General features: G+C 36.2%; 1 protein-coding gene across 2 annotated transcripts; it reads right to left on the bottom strand.

The window, feature by feature from the left end:
• Positions 1-8,208: 8,208 nt before the first annotated feature.
• On the bottom strand, positions 8,209-10,925 carry LOC113297393 (chaperone protein DnaJ-like). Of its 2 annotated transcripts, none has more exons than XM_026545842.1 (7): positions 10,582-10,925; positions 10,058-10,135; positions 9,872-9,947; positions 9,051-9,082; positions 8,844-8,914; positions 8,688-8,731; positions 8,209-8,606 (listed from the first exon to the last, which is right to left on the bottom strand). In XM_026545842.1, the coding sequence occupies exons 1-6, from the start codon at positions 10,606-10,608 to the stop codon at positions 8,689-8,691; spliced, it is 327 nt and encodes a 108-aa protein (XP_026401627.1). In that variant the 5' UTR covers positions 10,609-10,925; the 3' UTR covers positions 8,209-8,606; position 8,688. The 2 variants fall into 2 exon arrangements, with proteins under 2 accessions (XP_026401627.1, XP_026401626.1); XM_026545841.1 differs by having other exon boundaries at positions 9,051-9,124; positions 10,582-10,910.
• Positions 10,926-18,003: the final 7,078 nt, after the last annotated feature.

Raw genomic sequence — 18,003 nt, 5'->3', positions numbered from 1 at the left:
CCGTTGCTTATAGGTTTACAAAGACGAGAATAAGATTTTGGGTAGTATCCTTTATAATTAATTTCCTTGCCCCACCAAAAATCTATTTGCAAGGCATCCATTTTTTTTTTTGTGATTTTGTTTGGTAAAATGAGGCAACTCATTTGATAGCTAGCCATACTAGCCAATGTTGCCTTATTAAGAAGCATTTTACTAGCCTGAGCTAGTAATTTACCTATCCACCCTTGTACTTTGTGTTCCATTTTTTCAATTATTCCTTCAAAAAGCTTTATCTTTGCTTTATTAATAAAGAGAGGAGTTCCTAAGTAAGAGTTTTTGAGGTCTATTTTTTTATTTTCAGTAATTTACTAATCATTCTTTGGTGTTTGGGTTGGACTTTTTTGCTAAAGAAAACCCCTGACTTATCAAAATTTATTAACTGTCCTGAAGCTTTACCAAAAGAGTCAATCAGAGCTATAATATTATGACATTCTTTAAGATCAGCCCCTATCACAATATTCTTAGTAAAGCAGGTCTTCTTGATTTAGGTTTCAAAGATTATGATTATACCTGGAATAATTATAGAGAGGATGCTGCTAATATCCAAGAGAGATTAAATAGAGCACTGACTAATGCAGAATGAAGTTCTCAATTCCATAATGCTGAGCTCACACGCTTAGTGGGAGCTGGTTCTGATCACTGCCCTATAACTCTAAACTTAGACACTAATTTCATCAAACTAGAATATACTTTCAAATTTTATGACACATGGAAAAAGGAAATCTCTTGTTTCAAACTATCAAAGAGTCTTGGAATCATGTTATTAGAGATAATCCTACCAGTTCCCTAACTTTGAACCTTGAAACTCTTCAAACCAACCTAGGGTTTTGGAAGAAAAATATCTTTGGTCTCTGTTCTAAACAAATCAAAAATATTTTAAGACAAATAGATACCATGAATAAGTCTAGCCATGTTTACAAAAAAGAAGAGAAAATAAAGGAAAAACTTTCACAATTAGAAAATCTCTATGATACCCGGGAAGCAATAGCAAAACAACAATCTAGGGATAGTTTAATACAATTAGGAGAAAAAAATACTAAACTCTTTCATACTTAAACCATGAAAAGAAGGAAGTGGAACAATATAGATGCCTGAGAAGGAGTAATAATGAAATTACATTCAAAAGATCTGAAATTCAAGAAACTCTTTCTAACTATTTTTTAAATCTTTTGTCTGCTCCTTCTCCTCCTCCAACCCTTAATCCCATTTTATTTCAATACATTCATCCTTGCATTTATTTAGAAGAGAATGTTGTTCTTAACTCTGTACCTTCTGCTGAGGAAATTTGGTTAGTTATTAAAAAACTAAAACCAAATAAATCACCAGGACCGGATGGTTTCCCAGCTAGTTTTTTCAAACTCAACTGGGAAACAGTAGGAGAACAAGTGGTCTCTGCTATCCAGCACTTCTTTGAATCATGGGTGCTTCACCCTGAATTTAACAAAGCCTTTCTCTTTCTTATCCCCAAAAGTAGGCATCCCAAATACCCTAGTGTTTTTAGACCTATAGGTATTTGCAATACCATGTATAAGATAATAGCTAAAATCCTAGGTAATAGGATGAACCTTTATTAAACACCATAATTTCCCCTTTCCAGTCTGCCTTTCTTTCTAAAAGGAAAATCTATGACAATATTGTTATTGCTCAAGAGTTAATACACTCCTTTAAGAAAAAAAAATGAAACATGTTGGAATGGGAATCAAAATTGATATGTCTAAGGCTTTTGATAGAGTAGATTGGGAGTTTTTGATTACTACAATGAAGGCATTTGGTTTTGACAACAATTTCTGCAACCTCATTCTTCAATGCATATCAACTACATCCATTGCAGTTTTACTTAATGGCTTCCCTGGGCATTATTTCAATCCTTCCATGGGTCTTAGGCAAGGGGATCCTCTTTCCCACTATCTGTTCATAATTTGCATGGAAATCTTCTCCAGATTGCTATTATCCGGTGAAAAAGAGAAGTTAATAAATGGAATTAAAATAACCCCTAAGAATAGTCATATTTCACACCTTTTCTTTGTTGTCTTCTAATCAAAGCATCTCTTTTACCCATCACTCTGAAGAAATAATGGTTGACCACAATTTTTTTTACTGAAGTAACAAGATTACTTTGTAGTTGTTTCCTTTCCCAAATGTTTTCTAGCGTCTCCACCTTGCATCACCGTCACTAACACCCCATCTCTTGTCGTGTTTTTTTAGTAGATAAACCAGGACGACCGTCCTGAGGTTAAGAAACAAAGTTCTGTTATCCATGAGAATTCAGAAGATCGAACAAAATAGGTGAAAGTGAATTTTCATCTCATGATCTTGACAAATTCTGGTCCAAGCGTAAAACCGCTAGCTTTAGTACTAAAGAAATTTTTGAAAGTCGGGATCAAATTTAAAATTTTGCTCCCAACTTTCGTTTAAGTGTTTAAGTGTATTCTTATGACAACGCAACAATTGTTGATTAAACCATAAAGGTTTGATTCGTTTCAGTTCTCAAGTTCTCAACTCCAATGAGCTACAAATATGCTTGAATTATTTATCAAGGGACACATTTTGTGAAGATTAATTACTGTAGTTAGCATCTTGGTGTGATTGTACAAGATACAGAAATGATGATTTAGTTTGATTGCGTAATTTTTTCTTGTTTCGGAAATTTATTTCGATTTGATTTCTTGTTATAAATGGAAACTCATCACACTCACAGGTTTCCTATTATATAATGAACCCACTCGAATAGAGTCTATGTAAAATCAAATAAATATGTTTTTGAAACAAATTTATTAGAGAGAGGTGGAATTGTCGATCTTGTTGCGGTCGAAAATACCGGGGACTTCACGTAAATATGTGATTCCATTCCATTTCGAACCATAATTGAAGTTAAAAAAGATGGTGACGAAGAAGGAAAAGATTTATCGATAGAATGTATTGTAAACACGAATGGTAAATGTTATTGTGAGGGGTAAATAGACACTTTGGGGTTAAAGTACGGTTGACCAACCCACACATATGTATCACAACCATAGGTAACCCAATATAAACTTATACCCTAATTTTGATACTTTTGTTCGATTGATATGATTTTCTTTGAATTTTCTGATAAATAACATAAATTGAATTCAAGTAGTGAATCATTAGTTTTAGTTATTTATTGATGAACATAGTAACCTATCTATTAAAAAAGAGTCCAATTGAGGTTGCATGTACAATTATGTTGGTAATTTGTAAGATACTGATAATATCTAGTATGTAATTTGCTACACTTTTTTTGGAATCAATGGCAGCTATTGTTGGTTGTAAGCCTTACTACTGTTTCATTCCAATTTTTGAATTGTTAGTTGTTTATTGTAATTTTGCATTATTGTTAATTGCAACATGTCTTCAAGAAGATATGTGTCAAATAAGTATGGGGTTCGTCTTGGAGAAGATTATGATGATGAAGAGACAAATGAAATTATTCTCATCTTGTATTAGGTTATGCTCCAATGTACACAGAATCTCTACCAACCAATTCCAAAGCAAGTCACGCGAGAATCGATTTATCGAGGATTGTAGAAGCATATGCAAGGATGATGCAGGATTATTTCAACGATGTTTGTACTTTGGGACCAAACAAGTTTCATGGACGTTTAGGTATATATCGACCACTTTTTTAAAGGATTTTGCATAAGAGGTTGGCCCAGACTTTCTACAACGAAGAGATGCTGCAAGAATTCCAGGCCATAGCCACACATGAAAATGCATGTCGTTATGAAGTGTCTTTGTAAAGGTATTCCACCTGATAGCGTGGATGATTATACCATATTGGTGCTTCTACTATTTACTATTTTTGGGGCAAAGTGCATATACGGGCAGGTTAGGATTCTTGAAAAAAACTTAAGAATGATATTTATGGGGAGACCATATTTTGACCGTATACGAATCCTCAGGTCGGTGCATGGAATGTCTTCATCCAGAAATAGGCCTGACGTAATGTATCTCCCTTTTCAAACAAAAATTTTCACTTGTATCTGAAGTCTTTACCGAAGTAAAGTGCAAGTTTTGAGCCCCACTTAGAGTTGCTAAGCATTTAAGATAGTTGGTATTTTTTCAAGACCATAAGAGTATAACCAATCTCAATTTGACAAAGCTCATGAATGCAGAAAGAAAAAGGTGGCCATAAAATGATTTATATGTCAAATTAGGGACGAACATTTCTATCCCTAAAGGATGATTGTTTTTATCGCGTGTGAGTGGTGATTATATGAAATGTGGATGGTTTTGGGTGTTATGAGAAGATATGTATAGAGGTGTTGAAAAATAGCATGATGCATGAACCCAGCAAAAATCCTTGGTGAGTCATAATGCCTCTCAACATGTGTTACCTTCTCAGGATTTGCAAAAAATCAATTAAGATAATTAGCATTCTATTGATGGCATTTCAAATCAGTTAAGCTGCACATTAACCTCTTAATGGTAATGTTGGTAGTGGTTAAGGGAAAAGAAGAGTCTGGAGACTTTATAAGAGTATCGGCTATTGGGGAATAATGATGGTTATGGGAAAAGTGTGTCTGGGTATGGAGAGGCGTGGTCTGCCAAGGGATGAGACGTTTAACCAAGCGCCTTGAGTGAGCATTAATACTTAATTGAACCATCTATAAATGCAAGAGAATATGATAAATTTGCAATTACTTATAGTTAAACCAAAAGAGGAAAGAAAGTCTTCAGAATTAATAGAATTAGAGAATTGTTGAACCAAGAAATGCTGCAAACAATAATAATATTGGAATAAATCAAGCAAATGATAATCCTTCTCCTGAATTTGAGAATGCAAGATGAGCACTTGAAGTTTTATCAAGGAAGGAGGCAGAAAGATTGATGTCAGTTTTAGAATAAGAGATAGCCATAAAGAGAAGGAAATCAGACTTTGGGACAAAGGATTGAAAATGAAGATGAGTTCCGGTTGTGGATAAGAAAAAGTGATGCAAGAAGTTCAAGAAAGATGGGGAGAAACAAGTAAGGAAAGAGAGAGATATTCGTCGATGGAGAAAGACAAAAAATACCAACAGAGAGTGATAATAATGAATGAGAAAATAAAAAGACAGTTGGTTTTGAAGAAGATGGAAGCACCAATGATCCACCCACCGATCTTCAAGGAGAAGCACGGGAGAGAGAGGAAGACGCGTTGATGTTGCGGTATATCGGTTTTATATGGGAGACAAGGCCTTTCCTCGACTTCTATTTGAAGTTGGGGCTTAATATAAAGAGGTGCATTAATGTATCAAGACCATATTACATAAATATAGTCGAAATTCTGTAAATTAATGTCCCTAGGACGAGCAAAATTTAATAATTACGCAAGATTGTTAATTTCACGAGTTAAAATTTTAACTTTTATAAGCTTAGTTAGGATCGGAGAATTATATAATTTTAGAGTGATTAATAAATAATCGAGTATTAATTAATGGAATTTCAATTGTAGTGTTTTTCCTGTTTGGCGAAGGCATCAGCTACTCCATTACCTGATTTATTAACAAAAGAAAACCCAGAAAATTTGGACAGGAAGTTGTTATCTTCCTTGTCTCATCCAAAATCGCATTGCTTTGCCATGTCACTAAAGTCTCATTCCCTTCTAAAGTATCTATTAAGCTTTTGAAGCCACGTTCAATGCTAAAATGACATGATTCTCTCCTTAGCCCACTTAGCAAGCAACCCTAAAGCTTCTGTTTCTTCTGGATTTGTTGTTGTGACTGGTCCCGTTCTAGCTCGTCTCAAAGTCTCATGTGATTCATAAATTTATAATGTGACATGTGGTGTTTAAATTAGCTAAAATTAAGCAATGTCTTTTTACAAATTTATTAATTCGTTTACGCATGTAGGAATTACTGTTTAATCCAGTTTTCATGACCCAGTTAATGGCTAGTCCATCCGTGAAAAACATTTACTCCCTAATCCAAAAACATGTTTTTGGACTAGATTATTTACTCGCTAGTCCAAAAACTTTGTGGAGATTATAAAGTGTGTTTTCTAAATGCCTAAAACACCCTTCCAGATCTAATTAGTATCAACACATGTAAATGTTACTAGTAGTATGTTACTACATACTAGTAATATCAATATGGTAATACTACATATTAATATGTACTATACTAGTAGTAACAAAAATATGTTACTAGTAAATTAGGTAACTACTTTATTAGTATACTAGTAAAGTAAACTAGTTTACTAGTAGTAACTAGTAGTAAATATGTAGTATCAATATGTAGTAACTAGTAGTAATATGTAGTAACTAGTATACTAGTATACTACTAGTAGTAATATATAGTAGTAATATGTAGTATCAATATGTAGTAACTAGTAGTAATATGTAGTATCAATATGTAGTAACTAGTAGTAACTAGTACTTTACTAGTAGTAACATATGTAATATAACATAACAATATTAATATGTAGTATCAATCAATACATAACATAACAATATTTATTTATATGCAGTACATAACATATTGATACTACATTGACACTACATATTGATATGTGGTATCAATATCTAACATAACAGTATTTATTTATATGTAGTCATAACATATTGATATGTAGTATCAATACATACTACTAGTATGTAGTAACATACTATACTACTAGTAACATATGTAGTATGTAGTAATATATGTAGTAACATATATAGTGTTATATGTTAGGGTTAGTAGAGTAATTTTACTCTTTTCAAAAAAAAATTGGACTAACGAGTAAATATATTTTCCCGCCGGACTAGCCATTAACCCGGATCGGGTTTAGTGGACTAAACAACAAAGTTCTCTTTACGCATTGATCTATTAGAAATATTAGGCTTAGTCATATGGGCTAGATATCTAGTTGTTAGATTGGTCATCCACGTCAGCATGGGCAACCTCCTAAGTTCTATGGGATGGCTAATCTAGCAGCTAGATTAGCAGCGGGACCACCATATAACGCCGAACCGTTCGGCGCTCAGTGCGGAACGGTTCAGCGCTTTAAATCTCAGCCGTTAGATCAGAAAATTTTCTCCCAGCGCTGAATGGTTCAGCGTTTAGACCACTTTTTGAGCGCTGAACGGTTCAGCATTTCAATCTCGCTGATAGTTGAACTGCGAGCAGTTGCTAGGAGAGAGAACTATCAACTAGCAGTGTAAAAAATTTCCCCACACTTTTTTCATGATTTGGCAACACTTTTTAGCCAATCTAGCAGTTCAATCTAGCCCATAGGGATTAGCCTTACCATGGTTAGATTCGCCTACCCCTATCAGCATTAAAACTTATCCAAATTTTGCAACATGTGGGTGTCCCCAATCCAAATCATAAATTAAGAGAAATAGTGAATTGTTTAAGAAATGTCATGATAACCAATGATTGACGGGCAAAGCATTTTCGCTTCGTATTTTATATCTACCCAGCTCATCAGTTTAGCTTTATAGCCAACTGACAGTCTGAGCACATGGTCGTGCCATCTCTAATTTCTGATTACCAGGATGTTTTTATACTGATAAACGGATTATAGATGGGATGCTAAATGCAAGCCAATTTTATGGAAAGATTGTTTTTTTTGTATCCCGACAGAAGCATGGCTTTGGCTATTTTGGATGAGATGGTAAATATTACTCGATTCTAGGAGTAAATAGCATCAATTGTCTTATGATTGATGGTAATTTGTGTTATTTACAGGAAGAAAATTGTGGAGGAAACTAGGAAGTTTTACTCCTCTTTTTGCGAAGCAGTTACCAAATCTGGTTTTGATCAGCTTGAAATGCCAACAATCATAAGATTCATAAAATCTTATGAAGTTGTTTTTAGCTAAGCAGTTAAGATTCACTTAAGAAAAACCTCTCACCAAATAGGAAGTAATAAATACTACAACTGAAGTTGTTTATACCTTTAAACCCTTCCAAAAAAATATGATGCTTGGGAAGGCATCTTTCTGTCAGTCTACCAACTGTTTTGTATAAGCCTTACAAGGCCATAAAGCAAATAATGATACATTTCCGGTCTGTAATTTCTTTTGTTTTTAACGAAGTAATGTATATGGTCATTTATAGATGATGATCATCCTCCTTGGATCGTACATTCATACATGTAAATGCTTTACTATCTGGGTAGTTACTATTGAGAGATCAAAAAAACAGAGGAGACAAATCAACCGAAGCCTGGCTTTTCCAATAAAGACTGGAAATTGAAAAAAGCTCACTTCTGACCAATTTGAGTTTCGAATAACTAGATAGATCCATATACATGAATTTGTATACATAACAACAGCAAGGGGCAGTAATAACTAACTCATATCCCTCGAATGATAGTGTACATTTTGTAACCCGAATTTCACATTCTCCATGAGCTCACTGAGTATTTTCGGATATATGAACTGAACCTAACTCATACATGGGGTGACATTATTCAATAATACAAAATCAGCCAAGTGCTGGTATCATGACACTTGAGCGATAACATACCATTCCTTCATCTTACAAACTGATTCCAAGCTTTAAATCCACGATAGAGCTACGTCAATAAATGCTTTGAAATGAATGGTCATCATGTATCAGCCTCATTTGTTCATATAGAATCCTGGTTTATCAGCGGAAACAAAACATTACTATTGGAATTCAAAGAATACAGGAAAACCAAAAGGATAGAAATTGTTCTAACCTTATTTATCGACTAACTCATTAGTATCCATCAGCTGGTGTGTCCTGCACACACAAATCACGAGATTCATTTGTAAGTCTAGCTCTTGCTGAAAGATATGTCACAGACATGCTTTAGGACCTCAGGACTGAGAGAATCATGAACGCAACAAATTACCATATGGCAGCATGATCGATACCAAGCCCATTGCAGGTGAGTATCATTCCTTTGAATCTTGTTAAATATTCCTGTATTAGAATGATATTCCACCTCCCACAATTAGAATGCATCAAAAAGATGTCTCAGCTAACAAACTCCAAATGAGTTAAGTAGGTGTTAATTTCACTTAGTGGTGACGTAAAGAAGAACATACAAATTACTTACCCTTAAACTGTATTTATCAATCTCATAGTTTCCTGTCAGATCATAATCAAGTCGTTTAGCTGGATCACTTAACACTGCCAAACAAGAAAGAATAGAGAGTTGCATTTGCTATCAATATGGTGATTTGCATACTAGAATCTCACTGTTGCCTGGCCACTCAGAGGTAAGTCTGGACTTGTCAACAAAATATAATCTCAGAATCATTTGTTCTGAAAGAAGCTAATTAGCTTTCTAGAAAACAAAATAAACTTTGGTATGACCTTGGTAGATGATATCCAACTCTCTTAATTCCTCTTTTCGAGATTTAGTAATGAAGAGCCAACTTCCTGTTCCATATTAGAATCCATGATTGAACCTGTCATTATGGCCTTTCTAGGTAGCATGGTAGCACCACATGTGATGTTGCAGACCTCAAGATAGAGACCTGACATCAAGACTACCAAAAACGTGTATAACAATGCATTGGTTTATACCACGATTGCTCACTTGTCTCTTACTTCATTTATATTCATCACCATTTCAAGATTTATATATTCTTCTTGCTAGTGTAACATGTCATATAGGTAGTTTATATGCTCAACAACCAACCAAATTATGGACCACCATAGCTCTATGCAGAAGGGAAATTGCTTTCATACGAAGAGATTGACCCTGTACCAAAATGCAGGTTGCCTAATATCTGGCTGGTAAAAATTTGACGCATGCACATGGTTAACAACACATATGTCACCTAAAATACAATCGGCTAGTGGTTATCAACTACAGAATGATACTGAAAAGAGCCAAACATGGTCCAAGATAACACTTTCAAGTAAAAGTACCTTTGTAAGCTTCATTGATCTCTTGGAACTTCACAGTAACTGCGTCGTTACCCTTGTGTTTGTCTGGATGCCACTTCTGTGAAGCATAATACTATGAAGTTAAGTCCACTGACATTCCTACTAGCATTAAATTTTCTGATGAAAACAGGAAAAAAAAAGTTGAGTACAAAAGGTAGTATCACTGACCAGCGCTAGTTTCAGATAATTTATTCTGATTTTCTCATCTGTTGCGTCGTAATCAACCTCTAATACCTTATAGTAATCCTTGAAAACAATAGTGAACCCCGTTAGGCATTTTCACAGCTTAGTTAACATTCATATATAAGAAAACAAATACTAGATGCAACTAGTATACCAGAAACCTCGGTTCACATCTGTGTTCATCATCTTGCTTACCACAGGGATTGATAACTATGTGCATGAAAACACGAGTGCAGTCATTCATTTGAAGATATCAGTGTACATCTAATGCACCCCTATGTTTTGATTGTATTATTGAATACACAAATACAATTTGAATATTCAATAGAATAAGCAAAGTCTCAATTAATTGTGTAGCATTGAATTGATATCACACAAAATTTCGCTTCAGCAAAAAATCAACAGTTCAAGAGCAGAAACCCTAAATTTAACAAAAATCGATGCTTTAGTATTGAAAGAGAAAGATTATAAAATTAAACATTGAAAATGGGTATTCGTTTTAAATTCACCTTTTGAGATTCAATTTTGCTTTCCATCTGCTAGAATCAACTGTTTATGAAGAAGAGATTTTTGTAAGAAAAAACTTGAAACTGAATACTTCATCGATAGACACCTCTCCCTATGGTGGAAAGTAGTAAACCCTTCTTTTCAATAGAATCTAGATAGAGAAATTCAGAGAGAGAGAAAAATCTGTAGAGAATTAATGGGGATGCAAATTTTTATTCTTTTCAATTTTATATTTTTCTGTGGTAGTCTGGCAGAATGGATTTTGAGAGGGAAGACGGAAAAAAGGAGAGAGGAAGAGGTGTCTGAATATCTGATTCACCCACCTTATGGATAATTGTTATCCGTTGGCAACTTGGCATATTGGCGACGACCGTTGTTCTTTGGCCAACTTTGAGAGCTGTGCGACTTGAGTATTTCTATGCCTTAATTAGCCATTCCGTAGTATGAGGTAACTGGGGAATCTCATGATTTATAAAGGGGATGCCATTTGTTTGCACCTAAAAATTACTCTTAGGTAAAATAATGTATTTTATTTAGATTCGGGGATCAAAATCATACAGGGTGAACCTAAATCAAGATAATGATCGTTCACGTCCTGCTTCGGTTACAAGGAGAGAAGATGGGTTGATTTTAGGGGAGGAAAAGCTGAGAAAGTTGAGGAATCAAAATGGTGATGAATTGTGTGTGTGTAAGGTTGTTGAACTATGAAAGAAGCAGAGCTTGAGAATGGTAAGCTTGTTCAGTTTTCTGAATAGACAACGTAGTCTATTTATAGTTGCAGGGGACACACATTGTTTTCTCTTAAGTAGTGGAAGTCATGAAAAGATGGAGATAGTGGAGATAATGGTAAAGGTACTCCCATTATGCTAGGGAAGTTTCCGGAAGCTTGTAAACCACTACTTCATCATCTCTTTAATTGTTCCTAACCGTCGCCACTATTTGTTACTTCCTTATCACGGGGTGTTGCCACGCCACATGCTGCTGTAAACCACCAGACTAATACTCCATGAAAATTCTCCCACGTAACATGTTTTGATTTCTTGTAGGAATTAGTGGAGTCATGGACTATCTCTTGTCTTTACTAGATTATAACCATGATATATTTTGACTGAATACTCAACCTAAGCTAGCCAAACCTTATCAAAGTGATATAGCTTGAAGAGGCAACTCAGATTCAAGGTTCGTGTGCAAAATAAGAGGTTTGTCATAGGATGGCATCATAAACAGACATATAGCCACTTAAGATGCTCATGGTGTACTTGTAGCATATTTGTGGCGTGTGGCATGTTCGTGGCTTAATAGCGCATATATGTGTCATAAACATGTATGAAGCATTTGCAAGGTGCTAGGACGCAAAATTATTGGCCCCAAGACACTAGCCAAGTTGGCCTTGGAACGTGGAAAAGTTGGCTTGGGACGTTGGTGGCGCGGGACACTAGCCAGTAATGGCGTGGGACGCGATCAATTTGGTGGCGCGGGAAGGCCAAGTGGCCAAGTAATAGCTAGACAGTGTGGCGTGGGACGACCAAGTTAGTAGCTAGCCAATGTGGCATGGGACGACCAATGTGTCACAGGACGGTTGAGCTGATTGCTAGCCAAGTTGGGACACTGGCCAATGTGGCGCGGGAGGGCCAAGTTGGTAGTAAGTTGGGATGATGGACAATGTGGCGCGGGACAACCAAGTTGGTAGCTTGCCAAGTTGGGACGCTGGACAATGTGACGCAAGACGACCAAGTTGGTAGCTAACCAAGTTGGGACGCTGGCCAATGTGGCGTGGGACGTCCAAGTTGGTAGCTAGCAAAGTTGGGATAACGGCCAATGTAGCGCGAGACAGCCAAGTTGATAGCTAGACAATGTGGCGTAAGACGGCCAAGTCGACAGCTAGCTAATATTGAAAATATCGGGGGTACCAAAATACACCACTAATTTTTTCTTAGGCAATCTGTATAGACTAAACCCAATACAATTCCGAGAGTTCAACTTAATGAAACTTAATCAAGGAATTATATAGCGAGCTTATATCTCTTTACTCTTTCAATTAGAACGTTTACATAACCATGCCCGTGAATCTAATTACCAAGAGATTACGTACTTAGACGGTGCCAAAGACCAATATCCAAGAATCAATCAAGTCGTATCCACAAACAAGGATGGATGTATCTACTTTGATTGATTAACGCACAATTTGTGATATTTCAATTATAAAGATAAACAATATAATGCGGAAAAATAAATAACACATACAACAGAAGTTTTGTTAACGAGGAAACCGCAAATGCGGAGAAACCTCGGGACCTAGTCCAGATTGAACACCAAATTGTATTAAGCCGCTACAAACCTAGCATACTACAAATTAACTTCGGACTGGAATGCAGTTGAGACCGAATTAAACCCTCACAGCAATTCAGTTACAGTCGCGCTCCTTACGCCTCTTGAATCCCAGCAGGACTCCGCGCAATTGATTCCCTTAGCTGACGTCACACCAACTAAGAGTTGCTTCAACTCAATTGAAGACTTTAAACCAATCTGCCTCCCACAAATAAGCATATATGTGGGATCTCCTTTTTGATCGTATATCAAGGTAATGGATATCGATAGCAATAGACAAAGTCTAGCTAACCTCAAAATCCGGACTTATGCAACCCGAAGATCAGCCTAGATTATTATTCACCTCACAAGTACAAAACTTGTGGAATCAACAAAGTCTGAGATGGAGAGAACTTTGATGATTTCTATCTATCTTGTTCAAGTGAGAAACTCAACAATCGAACAAGATCATGATACTTGAGTTATCAAGATAAAGATAACTGGACCTGACTTCACGAAATCCTATGAAGTCTTTGTAGTCGATAAACCCTTAAAGGGTTTTAGGAAGAGGACGACTCTAGTTATAATTAGGATACACCAAGAACAGTAGTATCGAGATTCAAAAATTCCAGTTTTTTGAAGTTCTCCTTTTGTAGACATTCAAAGTAAAGGTTTCTTTAGGTTTAAGCTAAGATAGCTTTGGAACCAAACAAACAATATCCATCGTTAGATGAATCTTCGAATCTAATTAACATAATCAAAATATACACTCTGGTTAGGATGAACCGTAACTGAACCATGTATAAGACCACGCTCATAAATGGTTATTCAAAACTAGCCAACTGAAATATAAGCTTGAGAATTTTCATGAACATTTAAGACTTAACTCGAAACACAATCATGTGATCAAATATGTCTATGGTGTTTTAGAGATTATTAAAATGCTAATTATCTCGAAGAAATGTGCATATGAATTTAATTGACATGGTAAGTAGGCGTACAAGGTACATATACTTAACCTATTCGTGAAAAGTTATGTGACGGTACATGTATCGGTATGTAAACCTTAAGACATAACCGAGTTCCGGAGTTTACATAACTTTTTCGGTATGCGTAGTAGTATGGATACCATTTAAACATAACCGAGTTCCGGGGTTCATAGAACTTTTTTGGTACGTGTACTGGTATGGATACCATTAAAACATAGCCACGTTTCGGAGTCCACAAAACTTTTCTAGTACGTGTACCTGTATGGATACCAAACCGGTTCCGTAACCAACAGTTCCTTTCTAGTAAGTGCATTGGTTTGCGTACCGATTCGGATTCACAAGGTCACAGACTTTTAAAGGTGTGCATAATAATATGCGTACCAAAAAAATTGTTTGTCGACATATAGATACTCTGTTTACATATACGAGTACAAGTATCACGGCTTAAGACTTATAACCGTTAAAAAAGCGGGGGTCTAACAATCCACACCCAATATTTCGTTCAGCAATCTGTATGGACCAACTCCGATATAATTCCGAGAGAATCAACTAGACAGTCAGACTCAATCAAGGAAAATCATCCAAGAGTTATATATCAATTTCTCAATACAATATGCAATCGAACAGATAGAAATCTGTGAGCCTGATTGATATGAGAAATAACTTGAACGGTATCAAAAACCAATGTTCTAGTGTCAATCAATTTCAATCAACAAACAAAGGTTGGATTTACCAATTGATTGAACTACGCACAACCTGTGGTATTTCAATTATATAAACAAATATAATGTGTAAAAGAAATAACACAGACACCAGAAGTTTTGTTAACAAGGAACCGCAAATGCAGAAAAACCCCGGGACCTAGTCCAAATTTGAACACCATATTGTATTAAGCCGCTACAGAACTAGCCTACTACAAGTTAAATTCGGACTGGAATGTAGTTGATCCCTAACCAAGTCTCACACCGATTAATATACAGTCGCGTTCCTTACACCTCTGAGTCCCAACAGGACTCTACGCACTTGATTCTCTTAGCTGATCTCACCCATAACTAAGAGTTGCTACGATCCAAAGTCGAAGACTTTATAAACAAATTTGTCTCCCACAAAAAGTCTATTCTGATAGTTAAATCTGTCTCCCACAGAAATACCTACGAAGTTTTTGTTTCGTGTTTTCATATATCAAGGTGAACATGAACCAATTGATAATCCAGTCTTATATTCCCGAATAACAGCCTAGAAATATCAATCACCTCATAATAACTTAACTATATGGTAGTAGAACAAGTTATTGTGGAATTACAAAGAATGAGACGAAGAGCTTTGTGATTAATTTTTATATCTTACCTATCGAAAATAAATCTCGGGCCAATCTTAGAGAAGATAGTACTCAATACGATAGAACAAGTAAGATCAAAACACGCAACTACAGAGAAAATAGTTGGGTCTGGCTTCAGAATCCCAATGAAGTTTTTAAGTCGTTAACCTATAATGGTTTTAGGAAAAACCTAGGTTAAAGGATAGTCGACTCTAGTACGCAGCTAGTATCACACATGAGGTGTGGGGATTAGGTTTCCCAGTTGCTAGAGTTCTCCCTTATATAGGCTTCAAATCAGGGTTTGATAACTTTGAAACAAAGCAATCAATATTCACCATTAGATGAAAACCTGATTTTAGATTCAAGCTAAGTTTTCTTAAAACTAAAGCAATATCTCTCCATCGTTGGATGGTCTTAGCTTGTTACACACAAATGAAATATACCTTTTTTTTAGATATGGGTAACCATACCTAAACGTGTATATTGAGTTGGCTCAACAATAGTTAACCGAAGTTAGCCATATGAACACTTTTCTTTTAACCACATTCATCTAACACTTCTAGATCAAATGATAATCAAATGAATCTAAATTGTGTTCCTTATAGAGTTGTTCAATTGTTTATATTCTCATAGAAGTATAAATGAAACAATCGAAACAAAATTGGATTTGATTCAAGAGAATAAATTCATGAACATTAAGCCACGGTTTGCAAAGATTGCATTCCTTAATTTATATATGTATTTGTTCATGAGTATGAAATCATACTTAACCGATTTTAGAACTTAAACCAACTTACTTTTCAAACGGGTACGCAAACTTAAGTTCCGGACTTTGGTCTTTTCCGACAGTTCGCAAACGGGTATGCATATTGTCGTCCCGGACGTAACTCAGGTAGAACCGTTCGCATACTGGTGTGCATACTTGGTTCACGGACCTGAATCATACCACAACAGTTTGCATACTGGTATGCATATGATAGGTGTCTAAAACACCTAATTTTATATTTAGTATTTATGCTTTCTTTGCTATTTTTCTTGTAAATTATGTATCTTATAATTGTTTTTGAGTTTATTAGGTGGAATGGAGTCATTTGGACCAAAAAGAGTGAAACTAGCTCAAATACAAGATTTCTTCTCAACATCTTGAAAATAACGAAAAGACGAAGCCAGTGGCAGAAGCATGAGATCATTCCCACATCGTATGAAGGATCTGCGAGCATTTGAAGCATATCAGAATGGAGTTTGCTAACTGAATTGTCAGTGTTTCAGGACTGACAATTGAACTGAAATTACTCAGGGGTTGCTGCTTCAGTGGGTGGCCCTTATCTGTGCGATGAATGCCTATAATCATTCAGGTAACCCTTATCTAAAGGTGTAGGGTGGCTGGATTAATCTTATTATCCTAGGCATCTAGAAAAGCCCTTCTCAGTACAACAACCTAAACTTCTGAGAAAAATGGCTGCTGTCTGAAAGATTACACAAATTCAGAAGAAGGGAGAGATCGAGAAATTATGAAGAGAGACTCTGAGTTCAGAATAATGTATAAATTGTGTTTTTGTTGCTCAGTTGATGACAGAGTTCGAGAAGAAGCTAGGGTTTGCATTTCAGTAAAATCGATTGAAGGATCTGGTGATGATTTCGACGGATTTCAGAGATCGGGGTTTGTCTGAGATCGATGGAGTTGATGGTTGTGTTGCTGCAAGTCGATTGTTACTGAAATGGGTTGTGAGTTAAATCTGTGTTGGAGCTTTGATGGAGAATATGGAGATTGGGGTTCCTGAAACTGAATAGTTGAATTGAAGGCAGTAGGTTGCTGGGATTAGTGATGAAGAACTCAGGCATGACAAGGAAGAACAAGGATCTGAATGGATGAACTGTTGGCAGTGTTCGTAGATGGATTAAGTATGAAGGCTTGAGTCTGGTACTGTAAAGGAGGGTGCAGCTGAGTAATTGATGCAGTGAACTGAACTGCAAATGATGCTAGTATAAGGATTGAGACTTACAGGGAAGTAAGAGCATCTGGTGTTGTTGGTTTGAAGGTTGTGTGGCGGGAGTTTGGTGATTGTTATAAGTTGGAGCTAATACAATAGCAGAATGAGTCACAAGGAATGTATTGAATTGGCGGTGATGTGCTGGAGATGATTGCAGTTGCACCTGGTGATGTTGGTACCAAGATAGCAAGATTGGCTTTCCTGAGCTGTGTTGGTGATACTGGTAGCAGCTAATGGCCTTGAATTGTGTTGAATGAATGAACTTGCAGGTAGTGCAGCTGTGACTCAGAGCTGGTAATGCTGTTCCGGTGAGAGTTTGAGCTGAGAAAGAGTTGCAGATAGAGCTACAGGTGCAGTGAAGCTATGGTTGAGTACAACGGGTTTATATCAGATATGAAGGCACTGGTGGCGCAGAAGAAGATAAGCTACTGCTGACGGCGAGAACATGGAATTGAGACCAAGTGAGAAGTTGTTGCTGTGAATATATCTTGAGACGTGGAGGAACTGAATTGTAAAGGTGCAGTTGGCTTAAGGTGGAGAAGTGTGCAAAGGCTGGCATCTGAGTTGGTTTGTTACTGTAATGGAAGATCAAGTTGTTGCCTTGGATAGAGGAATGCTACAACTGATTGCAGGTGGTGTTGTTTCTCAATCAGTTGTGTTTTTTCTGCCAGGGATTTGGGTACAAGCTCTTAAATATATGCAGTACAAGTTGGAGCTGAGCAAGACAATGGTTCTAGTTATGTTGTAGAGATGAATAACTACGGGTTGTGAGCTGGTAAGAGTTATTGATTGCAGGAAGTATGAGTTACAGAATGGCCT

The sequence above is a fragment of the Papaver somniferum genome, chromosome 7 (genome assembly GCF_003573695.1).
Source record: "Papaver somniferum cultivar HN1 chromosome 7, ASM357369v1, whole genome shotgun sequence".
In the NCBI taxonomy this organism is placed as follows: domain Eukaryota; kingdom Viridiplantae; phylum Streptophyta; class Magnoliopsida; order Ranunculales; family Papaveraceae; genus Papaver; species Papaver somniferum.
The sequence above is the reverse complement of the archived record's forward strand: the minus strand, read 5'-3'. Positions and strand labels throughout refer to the sequence as shown.